General features: G+C 40.5%; 1 protein-coding gene across 1 annotated transcript in view; it reads right to left on the bottom strand.

Annotated features, from left to right (window-relative positions):
• Window positions 1-23,759, bottom strand: part of PPEF1 (protein phosphatase with EF-hand domain 1) — a 112,152-nt gene that overhangs the window by 19,360 nt on the left and 69,033 nt on the right. Inside the window, exons 11-16 of the mRNA XM_059158383.1 lie at window positions 18,633-18,799; window positions 15,786-15,822; window positions 14,971-15,120; window positions 11,090-11,239; window positions 2,199-2,384; window positions 720-862 (exon numbers count right to left, since the gene is read on the bottom strand). Coding sequence (XP_059014366.1) covers window positions 720-862; window positions 2,199-2,384; window positions 11,090-11,239; window positions 14,971-15,120; window positions 15,786-15,822; window positions 18,633-18,799 — 833 coding nt within the window. The remainder of the gene's footprint in view (window positions 1-719; window positions 863-2,198; window positions 2,385-11,089; window positions 11,240-14,970; window positions 15,121-15,785; window positions 15,823-18,632; window positions 18,800-23,759) is intronic.

Below are 23,759 nucleotides of genomic sequence, written 5' to 3'. Positions count from 1 at the left end.
ACTCTATCGTCTGTGCCTGGTACAGTGTATGATAGATACACAGGAGGTGCTCAACATTTTTTAAATTCGATGAACATAATGGTTTGTTTATTCTTGTAGAGCAAGAAAAGGGAAGAAATGTCCACTCTGGGCTATCAATTTCAGCTGCCTCTGGGAAAAAGGATCATTAAGAAGGAGGGGGAGAGAAGATCATTAGCATTTTCTGTATACATCTTTGTTTGGTCTCACTTGTTAACAACAAACATACTCATTTTATAATGAAAACGTCTTAAAAAGATCACGTTGAATGGGGAAAAGGAAGATAAGCTACGGAGGCCATCACACGGAGAGACACTCAACTCTTGTCATTCTACGCTTCAGGGTAGAAAAGCGACCAAGAGGCAAGAGCACACAGGGCTGTTTGGGGGACAGGGAGGGCTTTCGGGTATGGCAGCAGGTGGATGTGGGGACCTTCTTTTCTTTACATTCAGTTAGAGGCTGCTCCTAGACACTAATGGCTTTACCCACTTAAAGAGACATATGAACTGAAAATTGCTCCTCTTGGTTTCAAATATGAATGCATTCACTGCTTGGTGTCTGGACCTAATTCTATTGTGTTTATACCAATGAGTGACCAGTAAGGAGTTGTCTTCACTCTCATGGCTGCTCTTAGTCACTCTGGACTGGTTCTACTGGGTCACCAGTAGCAGCACTCAGAATTCTCCTTGGAGCATACATACCTTTGGTAGAGAGGCCTCGAGCACGTTGCCCTAGTTACTTGGTACTGGAAAAATCGAGGGGTCATATCACAACACAGTTTGATGTAAGCTCCTCGATTGCTGCCTTCTTCATAATAATTAGAAGCAGAAAATACCGTAACAACCTGATTAAAGAAAAAGAGGGCCAGGTTCGCGTAGAGTTAGTTCTTAAAAGATCCTTCAGTAAAGGCAGAAATAGCTCCATTCCTAAAAAAGCAAAAAGCAAAGTTCCAAATCCATACAAATGACCCAAGTCTGACAGGATTTTCTGTGATTCCACTGAAGAGCGACAAGGCTTCAAAATCAGTGTTCGCGGGAATATGAACTTCCAGTCACTCACCCCCGTAGGGCCTAGCCTTGCGATCCTGTGTACAATTCCAGTTCCGTACCTTAGAAATCTACTTAACGCTTGGTTTTGCAAATTCTAATTTTCCAAGCTGGTAATGCCTTTGCTTTCTTTCCTTGTGATACTTGAGTGTTCAAAATAAAACTCCTCTACTATCAGTCTTTCTCTTTTGCTCCAAGTTGACTGATGTAGAGGGCTTGGGGCCCTGCACAAAACCAGTCCTTCAAGGGCAGAGAAAGTAGTGGCCCCAATACAGAGTGGCCAGGACCACTCTGCTGGGAAGGAACCAGCCCTGGGGCCATGGAGGGGGAGATGGCAGGGTAACCCTGGTCGTGGACAGGAGCTTGGGCCCAGTACGAAGAAACCTTAAAGAATACTTGCCTTCACTATCTCACAACCCGAGCAGGAGCCGAAAATGAACTAATGGGAGGTAAGAAAAGTGAAAGCCTTGAAACAGAGATGCCACATGGTTTGGTATTCTGTTTTATTTATTGTTATTCTCTGGTAGAAAAGGGACATCCCAAGACAACCTGGAATGAGGAACCCGCTCCTCAGCCCTCTTCTGGCCTTACCAGACACCATGGAAGGAGCCCAACACGCTCCACTTTAGCGTCCGCAGCTACGCTGACCACAGCGGGCGACTCGCTAGAGCTCACCTGCTCGGTGAGGAGAAGCGAGGCTCTGTGGCTCTGCCCTGCACAGGGCAAGTACCAAAGGTGAAGGAGAGCCAGCCAGACTCACGGCTGCCTTTGACGGGCTCTGTGAGGGTAAGTACCTTCTCCACTGCACTGCACCAGAAAGCCACCTTTTGATCAATAAAGAAGGCAGCCTGTCTGCGGGTGCACTTAGAGCTACGTGTCAGAATTTCTATCTCTGGGATTCAGGAAGGTCAGGGAAATAAGCCAAATAGCTCTTCGGGTAAGGCACACTGAGGCCCCTTCAGATAACCTGTGTGAACCTCGTAGTCTCCTGTTTCTATGTACCAAAGCGTGGCCTCCTGTTTTGGTCCTGAGGAAGTCACCTTCCCATGAGCCTCTAGGTAAGATGCATCCTGGGAAGAAAAACTGCCTGGGGCGAGGATGTGTGTGATGCTGTCACCACCACCGTCTGCTTACCTTCCCGTCATGGCAGATTTCATACCCTTCGGGCTTACATTCATGAGACCTGATCAGCATCTTCAACTGAAACTTATTAAGAATCTTGGAGGTGATATCTGGTCCGAAATAACAGCCTCCTCCGCGACTTGTGTTTGGGTAACAGCCTCTTTTGCCTCTGGGATCACTCCACAGAATATCGATAACCTTTGGGCAACAAACCAGATTAGGCCGCTATTCATAAGCGAGAGTCTGTCTTTCTAGATTCCAGCTTATTTGCCAGAAGTATTAACCCAAGTGATCCCAGAGTCTGTTCCTCGTTCCTCCTTCAAACTTGGTGTGGACTCATCTCCTCCATGAATCTTTGCCACAATACCTGTAATGCCCACAGTCACCACAATCCCTGTCCACTCATTACCAATGACTGGCGCAGCCAGACTCCATAATCACGAAGAGTCAGCCCTTGCTATTTTTGGTCTGTCTTCAGAAATCTTTTTTTTTTTTGAGGAGTTTATTTATTTATTTGACAGAGAAAGAGATCACAAGTAGGCAGAGAGAGGGCGAAGCAGGCTCGCCGCTGAGCAGAGAGCCCAATGCAGGACTCGATCCCTGAGATCATGACCTGAGCCGAAGTCAGAGGCTTAACCCACTGAGCCACCCAGGCGCCCCGTCTTTAAAAATCTTATCATGATCATTTCACAATTGCTGAATCTACCAAGGTCTTTTCTCTTTCTCTTTTTAAAAAAAAAAATTTTTGTTTATTTATTTGAGAGAGAATGAGAGTGACAGACCACAAGTGGGGGGTGGGGGAGAACAGCAGAGGGAGAGGAAGAAACGGGCTCCCCGCTGAACAGGGAGCCCAGTGTGGGGCTCAATCCCAGGACCCTGGGAAAATGACCTGAGCTGAAGGAAGACACTTAAACGACTGAGCCACCCACGTGCCCCTCAAGGTCTTTTCTCTTAAAAGAGCTACATTGTCATGTTCCAAGGAGAAAACAGTTCCCCACAGAGAACACACATTAGAGGTTCTTAATATGTTCAAAGAGGTAAGGTAGATCTCCCAGCTGTGGCTTTGGCCCTGGTTTTTGTCCTGTTGAGCAGATAGCATGAGGAAGACTTTCTCCCAGCACAAATATAGACAAGTGTTCATCCGAGAGTACTTCCTAAGTCATCTCCTTTCCTTTTTGTCCCGTTGATAGAAACATTCTCAGTTCCACTGACTGGTTTCCACAATGTGTCCTCCTAAATCTACAAGTATTTTATTATCATAACATTTCCTTTTGGGGCTGAAAGAGGAAAACGCAGCCTACATGATGCCCAAGACTGAAGATCCAGGTTTCTAAGAATATTTTTTATTGTTCTGATCTACGTATAATGTTTCTTTATCTAAACTCCTACAGGCATTAAAGCAGTAGTGAGAAAAACTAGCTTTGTCACTAAAGCTGTGCAGCCTCGAGAAAACTCTCTGGGTCTCAGTTTCCAGATCTTTAAAAGTGGGGGTTTGGGCCAGGTGACTTGTAAAGTATCTCAAAGTTCTAACAGAGTGTGATTCTAAGAGTCTGTCTTTTCCCTGTTTTTGTTCTGCAGGCTTGAAGGACCATGCATTTTAAGTTCTGCACTTACCCTGGCAAGTCCAAGTCAGGTCTTAACAAGAGAACCAGAAATGGTTGTCCCAGTAAACTGGACTGTACACCCATTTATAGGTCTGATATTGAAGGGGAGCTAGAAATAAGTGAGGAAGAAGACGGTGAGGTGGAGAGAAGCGCAGAACTGGTAGAAGAACTTTGGAATAAGCACCTGGTCAGAGCCTGTAGCAACCCTCCATCAGGTATGAACCAGACACTTGGGGAATTTTTGATGATTGACAGCAGTGAGAGCTAAAACCCCCCAAAGAAGATTCAGACCAGGATTCCCTTTCCTCCCCTACTGAATTCCAACACTGGCACAATCCTACCCTACAAATAAATAAAATGGAGCCCATTTACCTTGGTGGTGTTTATGACAAAACAAACACTTGTATTGGCATATCTGGCTCTTACACCATGAATTCATGTTTGGGGGTCCTGATTTGACCTTTAGTATAAGGAAGGCAGAAACACGGAACACAAGAAATTGTGTTTTATAAAGAGGGGATTCAGTTTTAAATTCTCGCATGGAATGTGTCATTTATAGCCAAAATTAGCCCCTGGAAAACCTTTTAAATTACCCTTAATGTGCACTACACGATTTTATACACTAATATGGATGTGAGAATATTTTATATAAGTGAGAGTGTACAATGGGATAAATAAGCTTTATGACAATACAATTTTACATACTTTTCTCCTTTTTGTCATATACATGTAGTCGAAATGTACATAAATTCAATGTATGTGATGGATTCTTCTGAACTAGAATAAGCACTGACCAAAGAGTTAGTTCCTCAAGCATCCCCTGTGTCATATTGGGCAAATCATTGAACCTATTTGAGCTTTAGTTGGCTCATCAATGAAATGAGAAAGATATAGCAAACAAACATTCATTTTTCTTTGACTCAAAGTCAAAGGGGGTATGAGTTTTATAGAGATGAATGTCTTCAGAATTATCCATTCCATGAGTTTGCATTTGTTTTCTGTCTAGAATTCATTCACCTGACTCTGTTGAGCCAGACTGTGGCTATAATACAGATTTGATCCTGAGATCCTTTGTTGGTGAAAACAAATTCCTCCGTAGAGACAAGTCTCTTTCCTTCCAACAACATCCTCTCCTCTGAAATGCAAAGGCCTTGTGAGTGGTAAGTGCATGAAAGACTAGTTATTTTCAACATTCTTTCCTGAAATTTTTCAGACCAAAAACTGGGAAGGTTTTACTGAATGACAGTTTTTAATAGGTCCTGGTCAACAAAAATCTATTCGTGTCTCAGCCTTTAAACCTCCTAAATCCAACATAAATCCAGCAAGAAGTGCCCTGGGCTGTCTGCGGCTCTGAATAATCCAGTTGCCAAAAGTATGTCTTGGGGGAGAGTTAATAGCTCCGAAAAGATGTATCTAAATGCTTCATTTCTCAGACACTAAAGCTACAGAGTAACTCTTCTTTTGTATTTTCCCTCCGTGATGTGTCCTCCTTCCAGCTTTGGGACATGTCTTTGGAAAAGCTGTGCTCAACCCAAACCTTCCAGCCAAACCAAAACTGCTTTAGATGCCTACTCCTTGCTTCATGGCCGCCCTGGTTAAGCAGACACTGACGCAGTGCATTTTCTTATTGAGACCCCCCAGCACTCCGAAGTCGTATTGCCCTTCGGAAAAGGTGCATGGGCGTTAAAGGTGGACCAGGAATCCATCCTCCCCTGTGGCTCAGTGACTAGCCAAGTGACTACAAACAAGCCATCTCCCTCTCGGGAGCCTGTGCGAGGAGGCCGACCACCCTATCTAAAATTACAGCTCTGCCCTCCGCCTCCGGTTCTCCTGATTCTCCCAACCTTGTTCTGGTTTTAATTGTTTTCTGTAGAACTTCCCACTTCACAAATTATATAACTGACTTGCTTTTTGTTATATTATTATTTAACTCCTCCCCCTAGAATGTAAGCTTCAGGAGGTAACAGACCTTTGGTCACTGACATTCTCCAAAGTCTAGAACAGTGCAAGTGTTGAATAAATACTAAATGAATATTAAATGAGTGAATTAAGAGAAAAGAGTCACTCAGGAAATAATTAAAATTATTTTTTAAACCTCTCTGGTCTTCTTGTTGCAAGTCGGTCCTAAAGGAAGGGTATCATGCTCGTCTCTATACAGTGACATAGCTCTGAGTATGTAGATGCCCCACATATCAGTGAACATAAGATAAACCTTAAATTATAGCACTCTGCCAAGAATCATGCACTTCGGTGAGTAGGGGACAAATAAGAAGCCTATGACCTTTATTATAACATAGCTCAGAGCTATTGAGTAATAAAGTATGAAATCTGGTTTTCTCTGAAATTTCAACTCTAGCTAACTAAAGTATGCATGCTCACTTTGTACCAGCAACTGAGAGGAAAAAAAACATAAGGGTACAAGGTGAAATTATTAAAATAATGGGAATGAGATTCTGGTCCATTTTACCCTAAGATCCAGCGATGTACACGGAGTCGGCAAGATGCCTACATGTCTCTACCGTTGGGGTGGCGGGAAGTTCTGTTACAGAATCATGATCCCCAGTCTCCTCCCTCCCCTTTCTTAAGACTCAGTCTCTCTAGAATTCTAACTTACCTAGGCTTCCAGAGGCCAGAATTTTCTTTTTGTGCAACTCCAATCTCTTTGGCATCATCTTTTTTATTCACCATCCTCGAAGTGCTTGTTCTAACCTTTGGTCTTTGGAATTTGGGTCTCAGAATCTAAGTCGGTATCCTTTACTACTTGCTATAGGTGGTCTCTTGTACTTCTCTATTTTTTTTTAAAAGATTTTATTTATTTATTTGACAGACAGAGGCCACAAGCAGGCAGAGAGGCAGGCAGAGAGAGAGAGAGAGAGAGGGAAGCAGGCTCCCTGCTGAGCAGAGAGCCCGATGTGGGGCTCGATCCCAGGACCCTGGGATCATGACCCGAGCCGAAGGCAGAGGCTTTAACCCACTGAGCCACCCAGGCGCCCCTACTTCTCTATTTTTAAATTCTTTGGATGCACAAGCTGTTGATGAATTCTATTCCTCTCTTCCTACCTCTTCTCCCTCCCTCTCCATCTCCCCACCTCTCTCTCTCTCTCTTCACTGATTAGAAGATATTTTACAACAGAAATCACATTTCAGTCAACACTTTCAGCAGTCAAGGTATAAGAGTACAGAGTCAAGAAATAGAGGCTTCTTAGAGGTAAGCAATCAGAAGAAAGCTGATGGTTCCACGATACTAGTAGCAAGAGTGGACCAGACCGAAGTTTCACCGACAGAATCAGGGAAAGGGGCAGGCAGATGAGAAGAGCCTCAGAGGGTCAGAATAAGCCTCAAGGATTGTACCACCCTGCGGCTGCAAAGGAGAAGGACTTTAATAGGATCAGATTGTGGAGCTATTCCTGAGCCCTGGGGCATTGTTAAGAACAATAGCACAATTAGCCAGCAATTAGTGAAGACCAACAGCTGCTGATACAAGTAGTTGTCTGATACAAATAGAGGCAGGTGCACCAAAGCTTAAGAGGGAAATCAGGGAAAGAGACCATAAAAGAGAGCCTACCTAAAAGTACAATGACTGCGTGCCCACTCCCCCCGCCCCCACCCTGGCTGTCAGGGAAACTGCATGCTCCAGGCGGCCGGCTGAAGAGTGCTATCAGAGGCTACACACTGAGAGGTCCATCACAGACTTCACTGACCTAGTCAAGTCAAGCACTAAACAAATGAGTGAAAACACAAATGGGAATAACTATCTAGAGTTACTACAATATATTACTTAAAATGCCCAGTTTTCAACAAAAGAGTTATAGGACATGCAAAGAAAAAAATACACAAGGAAAAACAAGCAGGCAATAGAAATCTCCTTTGAGGAGAATAGGTGTTGACTTAGCAGACAAAGATTTCAAAGCAACTATTATAAATATATTCAAAGACAGATAAATATATTCAAAGACAGATATATATATATATATATATATAGCACTCCACTTAACAGGAATCGAATACATTTTCTTCTCCAGAGCACATGGAGCATTCTCCAAGATAGACCATACACTATCCATAAAAAAAGCATCACTATGTTTTCAAAGGATTTAAATCATATAAAGTATGTTCTCCAACCAAAATTGAATTCAAGTACAAAGCAGTAAGAGAAAGAAATATGAGAAATTCCCAAATATGCAGAAACTAAATAACATGCTGCTAAATAATGTATGTGTTAAAGAAGAAATCACAAGGGAAATTAGAAAATACTTACAGATGGATGAAAATGAAAGCAAAACATGGCAAAACTTACAGGATGGAGCTAAGGTAGTAGTTACAGGGAAATTTATAGCTTCATTATAAAAGGCAAGTGATCTCAAATTAATGACATTACCTTTCACCTTAGGAAACTAGAAAAAGAAGAGCAAACGAAATCTAAAGCAAACAGAAAAAAGGAAATAATAAAGATTAGGGTAGAAATAAATGACAGAGAGAACAGAAAATAATAAAGGAAGTCAATAAAACCAAAACTTGGTTTTGTGAAAAGATCAATAAAATTAACAAACCTTAGTGAGACTGACCAAGGAAAAAAAGAGACTCAACTGGCTAAAATTAGGAATGAAAGAGGTGACAGCACTACCAACTCTATGTTTATTTAAATGTATATATATTACAAACAACAAGATAAATTAGATGAAATGGACAGATTCCAAGGAAGAGGAACTATCAGGACTACTAATATACAAACTACTCAAGAAGAAATAAAAAATCTGAATAGAACTATAGCAAGAAAGAAGACTAAGTTGGTAATTTTTAAAATTCCTACAAAGAAAAGCCCAGGCTCAGGTCATTTCACTGATGAATTCTACCAAACATTTGAAGAGAAATTATCAGTCCTTCATAAACTCCTCAAACAAGTGGAAGAGGACCTAATGCTTCCCAACTCATCCTATGAGGCCAGTCTTATGCTAATACCAAAGACATCACAGGAAAACTACAGAACACTCTTATGAATATAGATGTAAAATCCTTTTTAAAAATTAGCAAACTGAAGTGAGCAGCATATAAAATGGATTACACACCATGACTAAGTGGGATTTGTCCCAGGAATGTAAGGTTGGTTTAAATCAATCAATGTAATACGCCATATTGATAGAATAAAGAGCAAACCCCATAAGATCATCTTAATAGATACAAAAAAATCATTTGACAAAATCTAACACTCTTCCATAATAAAAACATTCAACAAAGTATGCACAGAAGGGAACCTCCTCATGATGAAGGGCAGCTAATATACTTAATGGTGAAAGATTGAATGCCTTCCTCTAATATCAGGAATAAAAAAAGGATGTCTATCTACTCTCACCACTTCTATTCAATGCCGTACTGGAGGTTCTAGACAGGGTTATTAAGGAAGAAAAGGAAATAAAAGGCAGCCAGTTTGGAAAGGAAGAAGCAAAATTATCTCTATTCACAGATAACATGCTCATGTATGTAGAAAGTCCCAAGGAACCACTAAAAATCATTAGGATGAATAAACAGGCTTATCAAGGTTCATAACATGAGATCAGTATGCACAAGTCAACTGTATTTCTAAAGGTAATTTAAAAAACAATTTTGTTTTACGATAATATCACTTGAGCAAAACAAGTGCCTCAGTGTACATTATTAAAAACATTGTTGAAATTAAAGATCTAAATACATGGAAAGACATTCCATATTCATGGATCTGGACTCCAGGATCATGACCTGAGCTGAAAGCAGTCACTCAACCAACTAAGTCACCCACGCGCCCCCGGTCAAAACAATCTTGAAAAAGAACAACAAAACAAAGAACTCACATTTTCCAGTTTCAAAACTTTCTACAAAGCTACAGTATTCAAAACTGTGTAGTGCTGATGTAAGGATAGACATATAGATCAGGGAGTAGAATTAAGAGTCTAGAAATAAAACTTCATATTTATGGTCTGTTGATTTTTGGTAAAAGTGCCAAGAAAATTCAATGAGAATAAGTGGTATTGGAATAACTGGAGATCCACATGTGAAAGAATAAAGTTAGACCCCTACCTCCCAGCATACACAAAAATTAACTCAAAATGGATTACTCAAATGTAAGTGCTTAATCTATAAAATTCTTAGAAGAAAATATAGCAATAAATCCTCATGACTTTGGGTTAGGCAAAGGTTTCTGAGATAAAACCCCCAAAACACAAGTAAAAAAAACAAATATTAGATTTAATCAAAATTAAAAACTTTGGTGCTGCAAAGAGAAGGAAAAGATAGCCCACAGGATAGGAAAGAATATTGGCAAATAATATATCTGATAAGGAATTTATATCCAGAATATATGAAGAACTCTTACAATGCGATAATAAAAAGATAAATAACTCAATTTTTAAAATGAGCAAAGGATCTGAATAGATATTTCTCCCAAGATATACAGATGGCCAATTAGCACACGAAAAGATGCTCAACATCATTAGAGAAATACCAAAACCACAACAAATCAAAACCATAATAAGATTCAACCTCACACCCACTAGGACAGCCATAATCAAAAGGAGAGACAATTTTTTAGTGAGAATGTGAAGAAATTAGAACCTTCATACATTGGTAATGGAAATATAAAATGGCGCAGCTCCTTGGGAGAACAGTTTGGAAGTTTCTCAAAATGTTCAGCTTAGAATTATCTTATGACTGAGCAATTCCATTCTCAGGTATATACCAAAGAGAAATGAAAACCTAGGCCCACAGAAAAACTTTTATGTCAGTGTTCATAGCAGCATTATTCATAATAGCCAAGAAGCAGAAACAACTCAAATGTCTACCCACTTATGAAGGAATAAACAAAATGTAGCATATCCACACAACGAAGTACAACATGGATGAACCTCAAAACATTGGGCTGAGTACAAGAAGCCAGGCATATTGTATGGGTCCATTTCTATAGCATGTCCAGAATAGGCAAATCTATAAAGACCAAAAGTAGATTAGCGATTGCCTAAGGCTGGGGGAGGGGGTGATTGGGGAGGGAAGGGGGAGTGACTAGTAATAGGTATGGAGTTTCTTTTTCAGGTGATGAAAACGTTCTAAAGTTAGATCGTCATGACAGTTGCTCAACACTGTAAATATACCAAAACCACTGAATTATATACTTTAAATGCAAGTCTATCTCAATGAAGCTATTAAAAGTATAGTGATGAATTCAGAAAGAAGAGTTTGCTTATAAAGGTAAGTCACTTGTTATGGATCTAAGGGACAGCATCATCAATGCGGCATCTTCACTGCCACTTTGGTGAACACTTTGATACCTACCTGTTCCCATTCATGCTTTGGTAACTGTTCGGAAGGGGATTCATTTGTTTTGACTTCCCGAGGTACAACATTTGCACCTGTTTTAGTTTTCCTCAAGTCAGCATCATGGTCTTCATCTACGGAAATTGGTGGCATCAGCACAGATTTCATCTACAAAACAAATTCATACTTTAGCCAAACCTGTGCTTCATGTGCTGCCGGCAGAAACTCCAGTGCCCACTGCCTCTCTGTCTCTATTGCTGTGCCTCAGCTGATGAAGAAGGTGTGTTTTTCCAGGCCACTTAGGATCAGAACACTTTGCCCAGCTCCTCCCTAAAGTTCCACGCCACCATTTTCTCCTGGGAGTGCTGCTAGCCATCCTTTCTCCTACCCCCTGCCAGGGAGCTGAAAGAATTCTAAACTAGAATCTCAGACTTATAGAATCTTCCTTCTCTGTTCCTCTGCACTGACAGCCCCACCAGCCTACCCACCTTACAAAATGCCTTTGATGAGCCTAGAAGTTGGTTGTCATCAGGTTTCCCCCAACCCTACTCCCTGCTGCCATTAACAACCATACCACGACAGCCGGCATAAACCCCGAAGTGTGGTCATCCCTACCCTTAGAGGGTCCTAAGGGATGGGAAAGCGGAGAAAACGGGAAAGGTATAAAATTGGACCTGAAAATCTACTTTTGCTTTTCATTTGGTAGAGTTCCAAAGTCTTAAACCTTCTACTTTTGCTACAGTTCAACTGTATTTAATACAAGTATGTGCTGCCAATTCAACCTCATTCTAGGAGGGGTAGAAGACACAAGAAGTACACAAGTCAGATTTCTATCTTTAAAACCAGGCTTATGAGTGGGTGGAATGATGACCCCCAAAGGAGGTAAAATTTGTTTTCCTGGGAAAACTCCTGGCCTAAAAATTTCTCCCCAAGGGGTGTCTTGGTGACTAAAATTCAACCCTCGGTTCCAAGTATCAGGAAAGAGAGGAGAGAGTTGGAGGGAGAGTGCTTTGTGTTTAGAGCTTACTCTATGCTGTTTTCTTCACCTAAATAATTATATTTAATCCTCCTAACAATTCAATATAGTAGGTGTTTTTAGCTTCCATGCACAGGGGCAGAAACCAAGGTTTCAAGACCTTTCATACCCACTCACCCAGCCAGGAAGTGGCAGAAGTAGAATGTAAAGCTAGCTTTGGCTGTCTGATGTCAGAGCTTCATGAATTTTACTAGGTCAAGGTGGCTCTCACCCTTTGATCTTCACAGAGAGAGTAACAGCCATTCCAGAGACATGCTCTTTTTTTTTTCTTTTTTCTCAAGTAGGCTCCACAACCAGCATGGAACCCAACTTAGGGCTTGAACTCATGACCCTGAGATAGAGACCTGAGCTGAGACCAAGAGTCAGAGGCTTAAACAACTGAGCCACCCAGGCACCCCAAGCCATGCTCTTCATAGCTCAGAAAGCTCTAGAGAGGGCTGGCTGCTCAGGCTCCCTTCAGAAAAGGGTAAGTTTTCGATCAGATCAATTGTAGTGGCTGCCATGGCTGATGAGCGCTGCTGTCGCATGGCGGGTGGTGGTAGAGCACCGCACTCCTGCTGCGTGCTTGACAATACCTGACCGACTGAAACATCATGTTCCCTCACTCTTGCCTAGAATCACGTCCACTCGTTATGTTAAACTATCTTGATCAAAATGTTTTACTAGCTTGACTATTTGCTGATACCATGAGAAAGAAGCCTTCAACACGGGGTGACCTTAAAATTTACTGCAGTCAGAATACTGAGAGTAAATGGAGGCACTATTAACAATTACCAGAACAACAGGTACAAGCCAGGAGATATGTTCACGGTTGGGTGAGGTTGGAGAGGAGGGATGTAAAATCACCACAGAATCAGGAAAGGGGTGGTAAAGATGTTTCTATCCAGTTTTGTCTTCAGTCTTCCCTACTTTGGTCTTAAATGTCTTGGGACACAGCCAACAAACACTGATTAAGTATTCACTACATCATCTGAAGGGGCACATACACCCTAATGTTTATAGCAGCAATGTCCACAATAGCCAAACTATGGGAAGAAACTAGATGTCCAACAACAGATGAATGGATAAAGAAGATGTGATATATATATATACACATATATATGTATATATATATACTAGAATTCTATGCAGCCATCAAAAGAAATGAAATCTTGCTATTGCAATGACATGGGTGGAACTAGAGGGTATCATGCTTAGCGAAATAAGTCAATCAGAGAAAGACAATTATCATATGATCTCCCTGATATGAGGAAGTTGAGAGGCAATGTGGGGGGTTTAGGGGGTAGGAAAGGAATAAATGGAACAAGATGGGATCGGGAGGGAGACAAACCATAAGAGACTCTTAATCTCACAAAACAAACTGAGGGTTGCCGGGGCAGCAGGGGCGCGGTAGGCAGAGGGTGGTTGGGTGATGAACACTGGGGAAGGTATGCGCTATGGTGAGTGCTATGAAGTACAAACCTGGCAGTTCACAGACCCGTACCCCTGGTGCTAATAGTACATTATATGTTAATTTTAAATTTTTTAAAGAACATAGATTATAAAAAAGTAAAAAAACAAAAAGTATTCACTGCATCTTCGGTGCTGGACTTCTATCAGTGAATGAGAGAAGCAGGGGAGGATGGTAAGTAGTACCCCAATTCTACACTCAGTTCTGGTAACTGTTATGAAGGATATGTACAAGGGACTTGAGAGCAGATAGAAGCGGACCTGACGTAGTCCGGAGGTCATGGAAGGCTTTCCAGAGGAGGAGGTCCATTTAAGCTGATATTAAAAGGATGAGAAGTTAGCAATAATACTATCTTTCATATGTATATAAAGTGATAAGGGTTCCAGAAACTCAAGGTGAAGAGGGGTCACACTTCTGTCTATACCAAATTGAATTCCAGCTCTGGACTCTACTTGTCTGGATTGGTTGGAAGTTGACTCTCAGTCTTGGAGGGGTGAGGGTTCAGGCTTCTCACTAGGACCGTATCCGATCATCTGGTTCTGGAGCTGCTATTGGTCCTCAGGCTCACAGGGCACATCCTATGCCCCGGTCTACGGGCTTTGCCTGGGCCCTGGTACAGGACCCAGATAATTCCAGTCACTTGGCAAGACCCAGCCGGAGCCCTTTGCTAAGTATGGGAGCTTTACAGGCCACACCCAGTCTCTTCCCTTAGAGGTTCTGTCCCTGTTCTTGCTCTGCTTCTGTTGTACTGAATCTGATTACTCAGTTTAAAACATTTCCCCCCAAAATACCCTGAGCCATTTGGAGTATAAGAGAAGTCATAGCAATTCAGAAATAAATTGCTCTATGATTCCATCTATGTGAGACACCCTGCGTAGTCAAATTCAGAGACAGAAAATAGAATGGTGGTCAGCAGGGGCTAGGAAGAGGGGAGATTGGAGAGCTGCTGCTTAATGGGTAGAGTTTCAGTTTGGGAAGATGAAAAATTCTGGGGATGGATGGTGGGGATGATGGCACAACAATGAGAATGTACTTAATGCCACTGAGCTCTACACTTAAAAATGGTTAATTAAAGTGGTTCATTTCATGTTATGTATATTTTACTACAACATTAATCAGAAATTTTAATTTTAAAATATCAGGATTCTTCACTTTTAGAAACTATATGAAATGCCAACAGTTCCTCGTTTTCCACTTACATCATGAAGTTAAAAAAATACATTTGGCCATATGTAGAAGTTACCCATTCAGTTCTTTATCTTGCAATCATAGATTTTCTTAAAATTTGTACTAATTTTTGCAGAGTTATGACAACTACTAAAACGTAAGTGAATACAAAATTAGAAATGAAAAGAGGTGTACATCCCCTTATAAAAACTCTGAGACAAGATTTATGTAAACATTGTTTCTTACTTTGTGTCTTTCTATGCGGTGGAGCAAATTCAAGTCTGTGGACTCTGATATCCCACCATGTATGACCAGGATTTCATTGTCAATGATTGTACCAATTGGGAGCCAGGTATAGACATCTTCTAAGATTTGTAAGATTTTCTTTCCATGCATCTGTAGGTAAGAACTGGAGTAAGTTTTGTTTTTTGGTAAGTTCAAGTTTATCACAAAAAGCATCAGCTTTCATGCCACACAAAGGAGTCATGGAGTCACCAACCCACCAGCATGCATTAATCATGTCTTTTTATTCTACCTTTGTTTGTTTTTTATTCTATGTTTTTGATACTTTGACAACTTGTCGCCTTGCTGACCCTAGAGGAGAGATTGCTCCTCCCAGAGGTAGCTAATTCCTAGAAATCCTAGATGATTTACCTTTCATATGCAGATGAGTGTCTTTCATATGCAAACTAACCAATCCACAGCCCACTCCTTTACTCACTTAGAGTGAGTACAAATCTCTTCCTTTGTGATAATCATTTCTGTATCTGCATGTTTACCGTAAAACAAATCCTGGGTACCATTACAACAATAGAATATGTTTGTATCTCTGCTGAAACTAACAATGAAAGTCACAATGAAAAAGCTTGGTTTGGTCCAGGAAGAAAATGAGGCCTCTACCCTGGCCAGAGCTTCCTGCTGTGCTTTTATTTGTTTATTTTTTTAAACCCATCACCCTTCCCAAAGGCTCTTTTTTTTTTTTTTTTTTGTAGTTCTATGGATAAGCAGCAAAGAGAATGCATTAAAAAAAAAAAAAAAAAAAAAAAAAAGATGAGCCTTACCTTATATTTATGCAAAATTTCTTTTGTGAAGCCATACCTGAAAAAAAAGAAAACAATGGTGTTCAAAACTGATTAAATGTTGATAACTCCTACTTACGTCATGCAAGTATGAAGAACTTGAGAAACTAGAGTTTAGTTGAAACTACTACTTACCCAAGTTTTCGCTAGGCATGATGGGAAAGAACAAAAGCAGCCAATGACATCATCCCTACTCGGAAGGAGCTTATAGCATGGAGAAGGAAGATAAGCTTTCATGAAACAATTTTCAAGGCAACTTAAGAAATACGTGCTAGGTATAGGATGTGTAGCTGCTGTGAGTACTCGGAGAAGTGTGCTGTGGCAGCTGGGGGAAGCTGTGTGGGAGAATGCTTTTCATTTAGATAGAATTTCTCAGATATCCTAAATCTTAGAGTAAATGAATGAAGGTGCAGGAAGGGGGGTTGGGGGGAGAGACAGAACAGAGACAAAGAAAAGACTAGAAGACAACAAGTTGGCCCTTTACACTCTCTCTGATATCATTCATGTAATAGTATTCAATATTTTAATAGAAAGAGTCAGGAATTTTCATGCCTGAATCGTAATCATGAAGGGAACGTCAATGATGGAAATTTTTAAAAAGACTTTTCCTTGCCTTGGGATAATCATATATATTCTTAAGGCCCAAGAAAGGGAAGTCAGAACACAGCATATTTATTCCAGGTTTCCATGCAAATCATGTCATGTCAGGCTTCTACAGTGTAACTTCGTGTTTCCCGAGATGAATTCAGTCCTGCACTCGCCAAAGGTGTCTATGTTGTTAAATCCAATGGACACCTTGCAGTCCTCGTGTTCCTTGCCCTCTCTGAAGCACTAGATATAGTTGACTACATCATCCTCCTGGAAAACTTTTCTTCTCTTGGATTCTGTGACAATAAACCCTCTTGGTTTTCCTTGTACCTTTCTGGGTATTCTACATCTCCTTTGCAAGTTTTTCTCTGCCTCACCTTGAACGGTGGCATTCCTTCGGATTCTGTCCTAGGCCCTCTTCTCCCTTCACTCTCTCTCGGCAATCTCATCCTGGCCTAGGGCTCTGGGTACTATGTATGTGCCAATGTTGCCAGACAATGCTGCAGGCCACACTGCATGTCTGCGCTCTGGACACAAACATGCAACTACCTAACCAAAAAGCACTTCAAATCACCTTACCCCCAAATGAGCTTACCGTTCATTCTCATCTCAACCTTTTCTTCTTGTCATGTTCCCAATATCAGTGAACAATGCCAGTGTACTCTCACAGTGCAGCCGGAAACCTGGAGGTTATCCTTGATTCTCTCTTCTTTCAAGTCCCCCATATCACATTATCACACTTTAAACCATCATTGCCTAAACTCCTCTTGAATCTGTCCACTTCTTTGTATCTCCATCCCTACTACCTTAGTCTACATGAGAACCTATCATCTATCTCTTCAACTACCTCCTAATTGGCCTCCCACATTCAAACATTTCTTCCTGCTGCATTTAAAACACAAATTTTATGATACTCTTCTGTGATTATTGTTGTTGTCCTTAGAAAAAAGTTCTAAATTCCATTGCATGATCCAGCCATGTTGGGGACCATCCTATCCCTCAGTCTGTGCTCCTACCCTCCTAAAGTTCTTTCAAATCTAAAAAGTCTTGTCTCATATTCTACCTAAGTTGTCGCCTCAGTGTGGAATATCATTCTTCATCTCTGAATTGCCTAATTCATCCTCAGGTTTCAGGCTGATACCATACTTCTACGGGAGAACCTTCTACCATCCCCCAGACAAGTTAGGTCCCCACTTTACAAACTTATCACACTTGAAAAACCTGTTCAATGTAAGTCTTCCCTGCTAGATGTAAACTCTGTGAGGGCAGGGGCCATGTCTCTTTCATTAACCATCACAGACATGAGATAAGTATGACTGGCTAACTGAATAAATGAAAGGATAAGTGGCATGCCCAAATAAACCTTTTGAGCTACATTCCATATAAAGGACCTCTGAGAACAGTCTGGGACTTTTCTCATCATAGTCTTAGCATCTGTTTCCATACTTGAAACATTATAATTGAAAATCTCTACTCAAAGCCGGGGGGTGAAACTGCCCCAAAGGCAAAACTCATCAGTTGCTGAGCTTTTATCAAGGCACCCAAAAACCTAGAAATAAAAGCATGAGACACGTCATGCCTTCTACTGCCCTAGACCAAACTGGTAAAGGAGGGGTGAAGGAAGAAGAAAGAAGGGAAAGGGGAACATTTATCACCGACTGTGTCTTCCAGCAACATTTGGTAAGCTATTTAACCAATTTTTATTCCTCAAATCGCCAGTGAGTCAGATAGTTGAAATGCAACATTACAGCTGTTCTCAAATGTGTTTATGAACAATTATGCCAGAAGCAATCACCATGTCATAAAAAAATATACACATCAGTGAAAAACACAGCTCTAGTTTCTGAGACAACATCTGAGGCAAGCCAAAAGTGTAGCAACAGAATGATCTCATCTAAGCCTGCTCATAGAAACTACCACACCTCCAAAACTGGCCTAACACATCCATCCAGGAAACAATTTGGCCTATGATGGGAGGCATGGGAGGAAGAGAAAGAACATAACAGAAGGGAGAAGCAAGGACAGAACTAGAAGAAAAATATGGGAAGAAGACTTCAGAGTAACGTATACTCACTCAGTAGAAGACTGAGCTAGTAAATTGAGGTAAGACTTGAGGGTCTCCCTTGAGATTCTGCTCATCCCTACTTCTCTACACTCACTTGTAACTCTCTGCTAGGAACTCAACCTGGCAGTATTTTTCAGTATGGGAAACAAAAGAGGAAATCTAAAGGCCTAGGTTACCTCAGATTCATCATAAAATCTTCATGGTTCCCTCTGTTCAAGTGCAGGTCATTTGGGTAGACAAGAAAACTCACAAACAGGATCATTAGGATCTCCATGGAATGTTTTCCTCGATCTACAAAATCACCATTAAAAATATATGAGTTGCTCCCTGAGGGGAGACCATTCTGTGGAAGGAGGAGAGGAGGGGGGAAACAAGCAGTTAAAAGAATGTACTTTTAAAATAAGGCTTTGTACTTAACATCCCTGTGAAGATGGAGAAAAGAGGCAGAATCACTTCCTCCACTGGGAAAAATCTGCTCACTAACTTGAGGTAGTTCCACTCTTCTAGGTCAGGCATCTCCTGGAAGGGACTTTGGAAGTGAAGCATTAGCTTGGGGTAGGAAGCTTCCAGGGGACATGGTGACTGCTTATTCTACCCACTACATACTCTGAGTTTTCTCTGAAAGGAGCTGATTTTTGTCCTATCAAAAATGGCTAAACTTATCTCTTCTTTCTCCCTGGAAAAGAGGGAAACTTCCACCCAAGGACAAACACTGAACCAAGAGCTGGAAGTCTTTCATTCTAAGAGGCCCTCTGTTTAACTTCTTTGGAGATGGCACAAAAGGGAGTGTACAAAAGGGAGATGACACTATGTCCACCCCCTCCCCAGATCAAACAAGAGAATGGATATGAAAATATCCAGCGGAGTGTAAGGTCCCGCGCAACTGTGAGCAGGGCTGACATATCAGCAGTGCGCTCTGATACAACTGCACCAGGTGTTGACAGCTGGCAGATACTGTGAGTGCTCACTGGCCGGGCCATATTAGTTGTTAAATATTTTGATTCTCACTCCTGAGTACGAGATAATACTTTTAAACACGGCGTTAGTAGGAAAAAAGAACTGGGATCAGGACAGAGGTCTGGTCTTTATAGCAGCTATTGATGCATTTACTTCTGTACTACGAAACTCCAAGACAAAACAAACATGACAGACCCATGCCTGGTAGGGAAATGGTCAAATGCATTTCTACTGCACCGTAAAATTAATCTGAACGTTGAAGAAATACATCACAAAAAGAAAATTTTAAGTGCTCATATGTCCAAATGTCTGTCCCCCTTCAAAAAAGTTACCTTTAGGAAATAAAATACATATTCTAGTTACATTAATCTTTCTCAAACTATTTTCAGATTCCTCTTTTTTTAGATTTCACACTACAAAAGAAAATCTTACCACCTTATAGTCACTGTCCTAGTATTTACATATATTTAAAGTTATTCATACCCATATAGTAGAACTAGTTAAATATATATATATATAATATGGATTGCAATATGTTAACTCAGGGATTCCGCAAATCATCATGCAATGTAACATGTTCTGAAGACAACTGGAAACAAACAAGCAAGCAAGCAGCAGTACAGCGTCCTGGACCAGAAATAAGACGACTTACTGGCTAGTCCACCTCCACTATTACCCATGTGTTCTTGGGTAAATTCTTTAATCTTTATGAGATATATTTCCCTCATCTGTAAAATGGGGATGATAACTTCCATACTTACCATACAGGGCTACTCTGGAACTCGAATGAGGCTGTGTGTATAAAATTGCATGAAAACCATACAACACCATACAAATGAGAAGATGCATTTTATTATGACCTCCATATTATTTCTAATTTTAAGATCGCATTATTTTATATTTTCTTATACATTAATTCATATACCTTCATGAATTTATTGGGCTTAAATAGTGTGAGCCAGTTGCAAAAACATAGGCTATTCCTTATCATAACTTAAAGAAAAAAGGATGGATTCTGCATCTCTGATAACTCTTCCTTCCTCTTGCCTTCAGCTGGCTGGGATGAATAAACCAGAGTAATCTGAGGGGTGTTAAAGGAGGCTATAGGTTCTCCTGGGATTCCAGGCCTGGAGGGGACAATAGGAGAAGCAGTACAATGTCTTGGGGTGAGAACATGGAAGAACTAGACCTGATGGGACCTGGACCTTATTTCTTCCCCCTTGATTAGGGGAAACCCTGACTCAGAGCATTAGTGTGGTCCTGGTTTGGGGAAGAAGGAGCTAGATCCTACTAGAAAAAGTGTAGGGAACTTCGTCTCTATGTCTGAAGTTAAAAAAAAACCTAATACTTGCATTTAGGGATCCCTAGGAATGTAGAGACTTCCTCTCACACTCTTGATATAGGAGTAGCAACTATTGTGCCTTCAACTATAGACAGGCTTAATCTAGCTCAAGCAGAGAATAGAAAATGAGAATAACCTAGCACTTAAGGGGATCCAGTAACCAGAGAGAGACAGACCAATCAGATCGGCTAAAGTACTAACCCCTAATGAGCTAGAATTGTTGGAGGACAGAAGAAAACGTTATTTTAAAAAAAAATGAGAGGACCATAAAATAAAGAACAAAAAGTTAATAATTCTTGCCATTTAAAGTGTGACAGCCAAATTTAAAATATCAATAGATTAGAGATAATTAAAAGAAACAGAGATTGGAGAATACATTTTTTAAAAATCGGGACACCTGGGTGGCTCAGTTGGTTAAATGGCTGCCTTCGGCTCAGATCATGATCCCAGCGTCCTGGGATCGAGTCCCACATCGGGCTCCTTGCTCGGCAGGGAGCCTGCTTCTCCCTCTGCCTCTCCAGGCCTCTCTGCCTGTGCTCGCTCGCTCTCTCTCTTCCTCTATCCCTGACAAATAAATAAATAAAATCTTTAAAAAAATTTAAAAAATATATATTTTATTTGTTTATTTGACAGAGATCACAAGTAGGCAAAGAGGCAGGCAGAGAGAGACGGGGAAACAGGCTCTCCACCGAGCAGAGAGCCCAACGCGGGGCTCAATCTCATGACCCGAGCTGAAGGCAGAGGCTTTAACCCACTGAGGCACCTAGGCACCCCAGAAAATACATTATTGACATGAAAAAGCAAACAGATGAAAAATCTCTCATACAGATTAAAAAGCAAAATTATGGAAATCACAAGGCATGAGTAAGAAATTAGAGATCAAGCCAAGAGAACTAATATTCTAATAATCATTCCAGAATCAGGAAAAAGGAACAGATGGAGTAGAGGCAATAATTACATAATAAAGAAAGGGAGATTTCTATGGTTAAAAAGGGGCTTCGGCCTGAAGTCTTAAAAAGCTCCTGAATCCTATGCACAATAGATAGGGGAAAAAATATTCCTATTACCAGGTAAGAGTCTTAGAAGCTACTAGAGAGAAAGAGCAAGTTACAAAGGGAAAAGAATCGGGGCGCCTGGGTGGCTCAGTGGGTTAAGCCGCTGCCTTCGGCTCAGGTCATGATCTCAGAGTCCTGGGATCGAGTCCCACGTCGGGCTCTCTGCTCAGCGGGGAGCCTGCTTCCTCCTCTCCCTCTGCCTGCCTCTCTGCCTGCCTCTCTGCCTACTTGTGATCTCTGTCAAATAAATAAATAAAATCTTTAAAAAAAAAAAAAAAAACAAACAAAGGGAAAAGAATCATCCTGGCATTAGACTTCACATGTCCAGTAGTAGGAGGTAGAAGATGGTAGAATAAATCTACAAATTAAAGACAGAAAAGGACTATAAACCAAGAATTCTGTATTGGACAGAACAGCATTAACTTCTTAGAGTGATAAATAATATTTGCAGATGTGTAAAGGTTCAAATATCAGCAACAACATAGATGATCATCAGAGTAGAAAAAAGACATATGTAAGTATGCAGTGATCTAATACCACAAAAACAATGAACATGCATTGATGGCTTGTTATGTGCTAGACACAGTTTTGGTGCTAGAAACACAGAAGTAAATAATACGAAGTCCGTGCATTCAAGGAGCTTGCATTCAGAGAATGTAGCACCCATGTGCCCCATAGAGGAAAACACTCAAGAAAATACTCTAACGAAGTAAGAGCCAGGGAAAGACCCAAGAGGAAAGAATATATTATATAGACTATAGATGTGCACAATGAACAATGAACCTTCAGTATCTAATTAAATATAAATATAAATCAATAGTGATAACATGGAACTTGCACTTAAGTACCAAGCAAGGATTCTAAAAATAGAAGAGACATACTATGAAGAAAAACCTAATAATGGTCAAGAAATAAAAATATGGCATGAGCAGTAACTAGAATTTGCAGGGGAGGTTAGGGAAGAAAAGCAAATTCTCCACAAGTCTCATCCTAATGGGGGACATATGTAGAAAGCATGAAAATAAATACATTTATCTCATTGGAGGAGAGAGAGGATAATGGTGGAAAAATAAAGTTATACCTACCTGAGAAATATACACACAAATTATTTATCAGGAATGGGAAGATAACCACTATTGAATAGAAAAGCACAGTAAAAACACCAAAGAAAACTTCACCAAAACAGCAAAAAGAAAAGGGAGAAGATGAAACATAGTGAAGTAAATAGTAAGCAAAGTAAAATAGAAGAAAAATTTTCAAAAATATCTGTTGTTATACTAAATGTGAATGGGTTAAATTCTCCAATTAAAATACCAAGATCACTAGACTATATCAAAATACAAAAATCAGGTATATATTGTTTGTGAGAAATACACATTAAAATATAGGTAAAGATAGTTTGAAAACAAGATAAATACAAAATAGAGAAATCAAAATGTATACATTGATACAAGACAGTGGAATTTAAAAGTGCTAAACATGATTACAAAGCAACATTACATAATAAAAGATACTTATGAGGAAGATACAATCCATGAACTTGTATTCAATAAACAAAAGAATGAGTTTTTGCTGCATATATTTAACTACTATAAATGCAAGAAGAAACTGTTTAAAAATACAAATACAAATACAAAATTCAGGTTGAATTACTGGTTTAAAATAATGTCTACAAATTCTTGACACTCCCTTTGTTATTTTTTTAAGGTTTTTTTTTTTTTTTTTTTTTTTTTAATTTGACAGACAGAGGGAAAACACAAGCATGGGAAGTGGCGGGCAGAGGGAGAGGAAGAAGCAGGCTCCTTGCTGAGCAGGGAGCCTGATGTGGGGCTCAATCCCAGGATGCCAGGATCATGACCTGAGACAAAGGCAGTTGCTTAACTGACTGAGCCACCCATGTGCCCCGTGACACTCCTTTTAAAAGGTGAAGCCTAATTTGCCTCATCTTG

Source organism: Mustela lutreola, chromosome X (genome assembly GCF_030435805.1).
Source record: "Mustela lutreola isolate mMusLut2 chromosome X, mMusLut2.pri, whole genome shotgun sequence".
NCBI classification, from domain to species: Eukaryota; Metazoa; Chordata; class Mammalia; order Carnivora; family Mustelidae; genus Mustela; species Mustela lutreola.
This window is presented reverse-complemented; position numbering and strand designations above follow the sequence as displayed.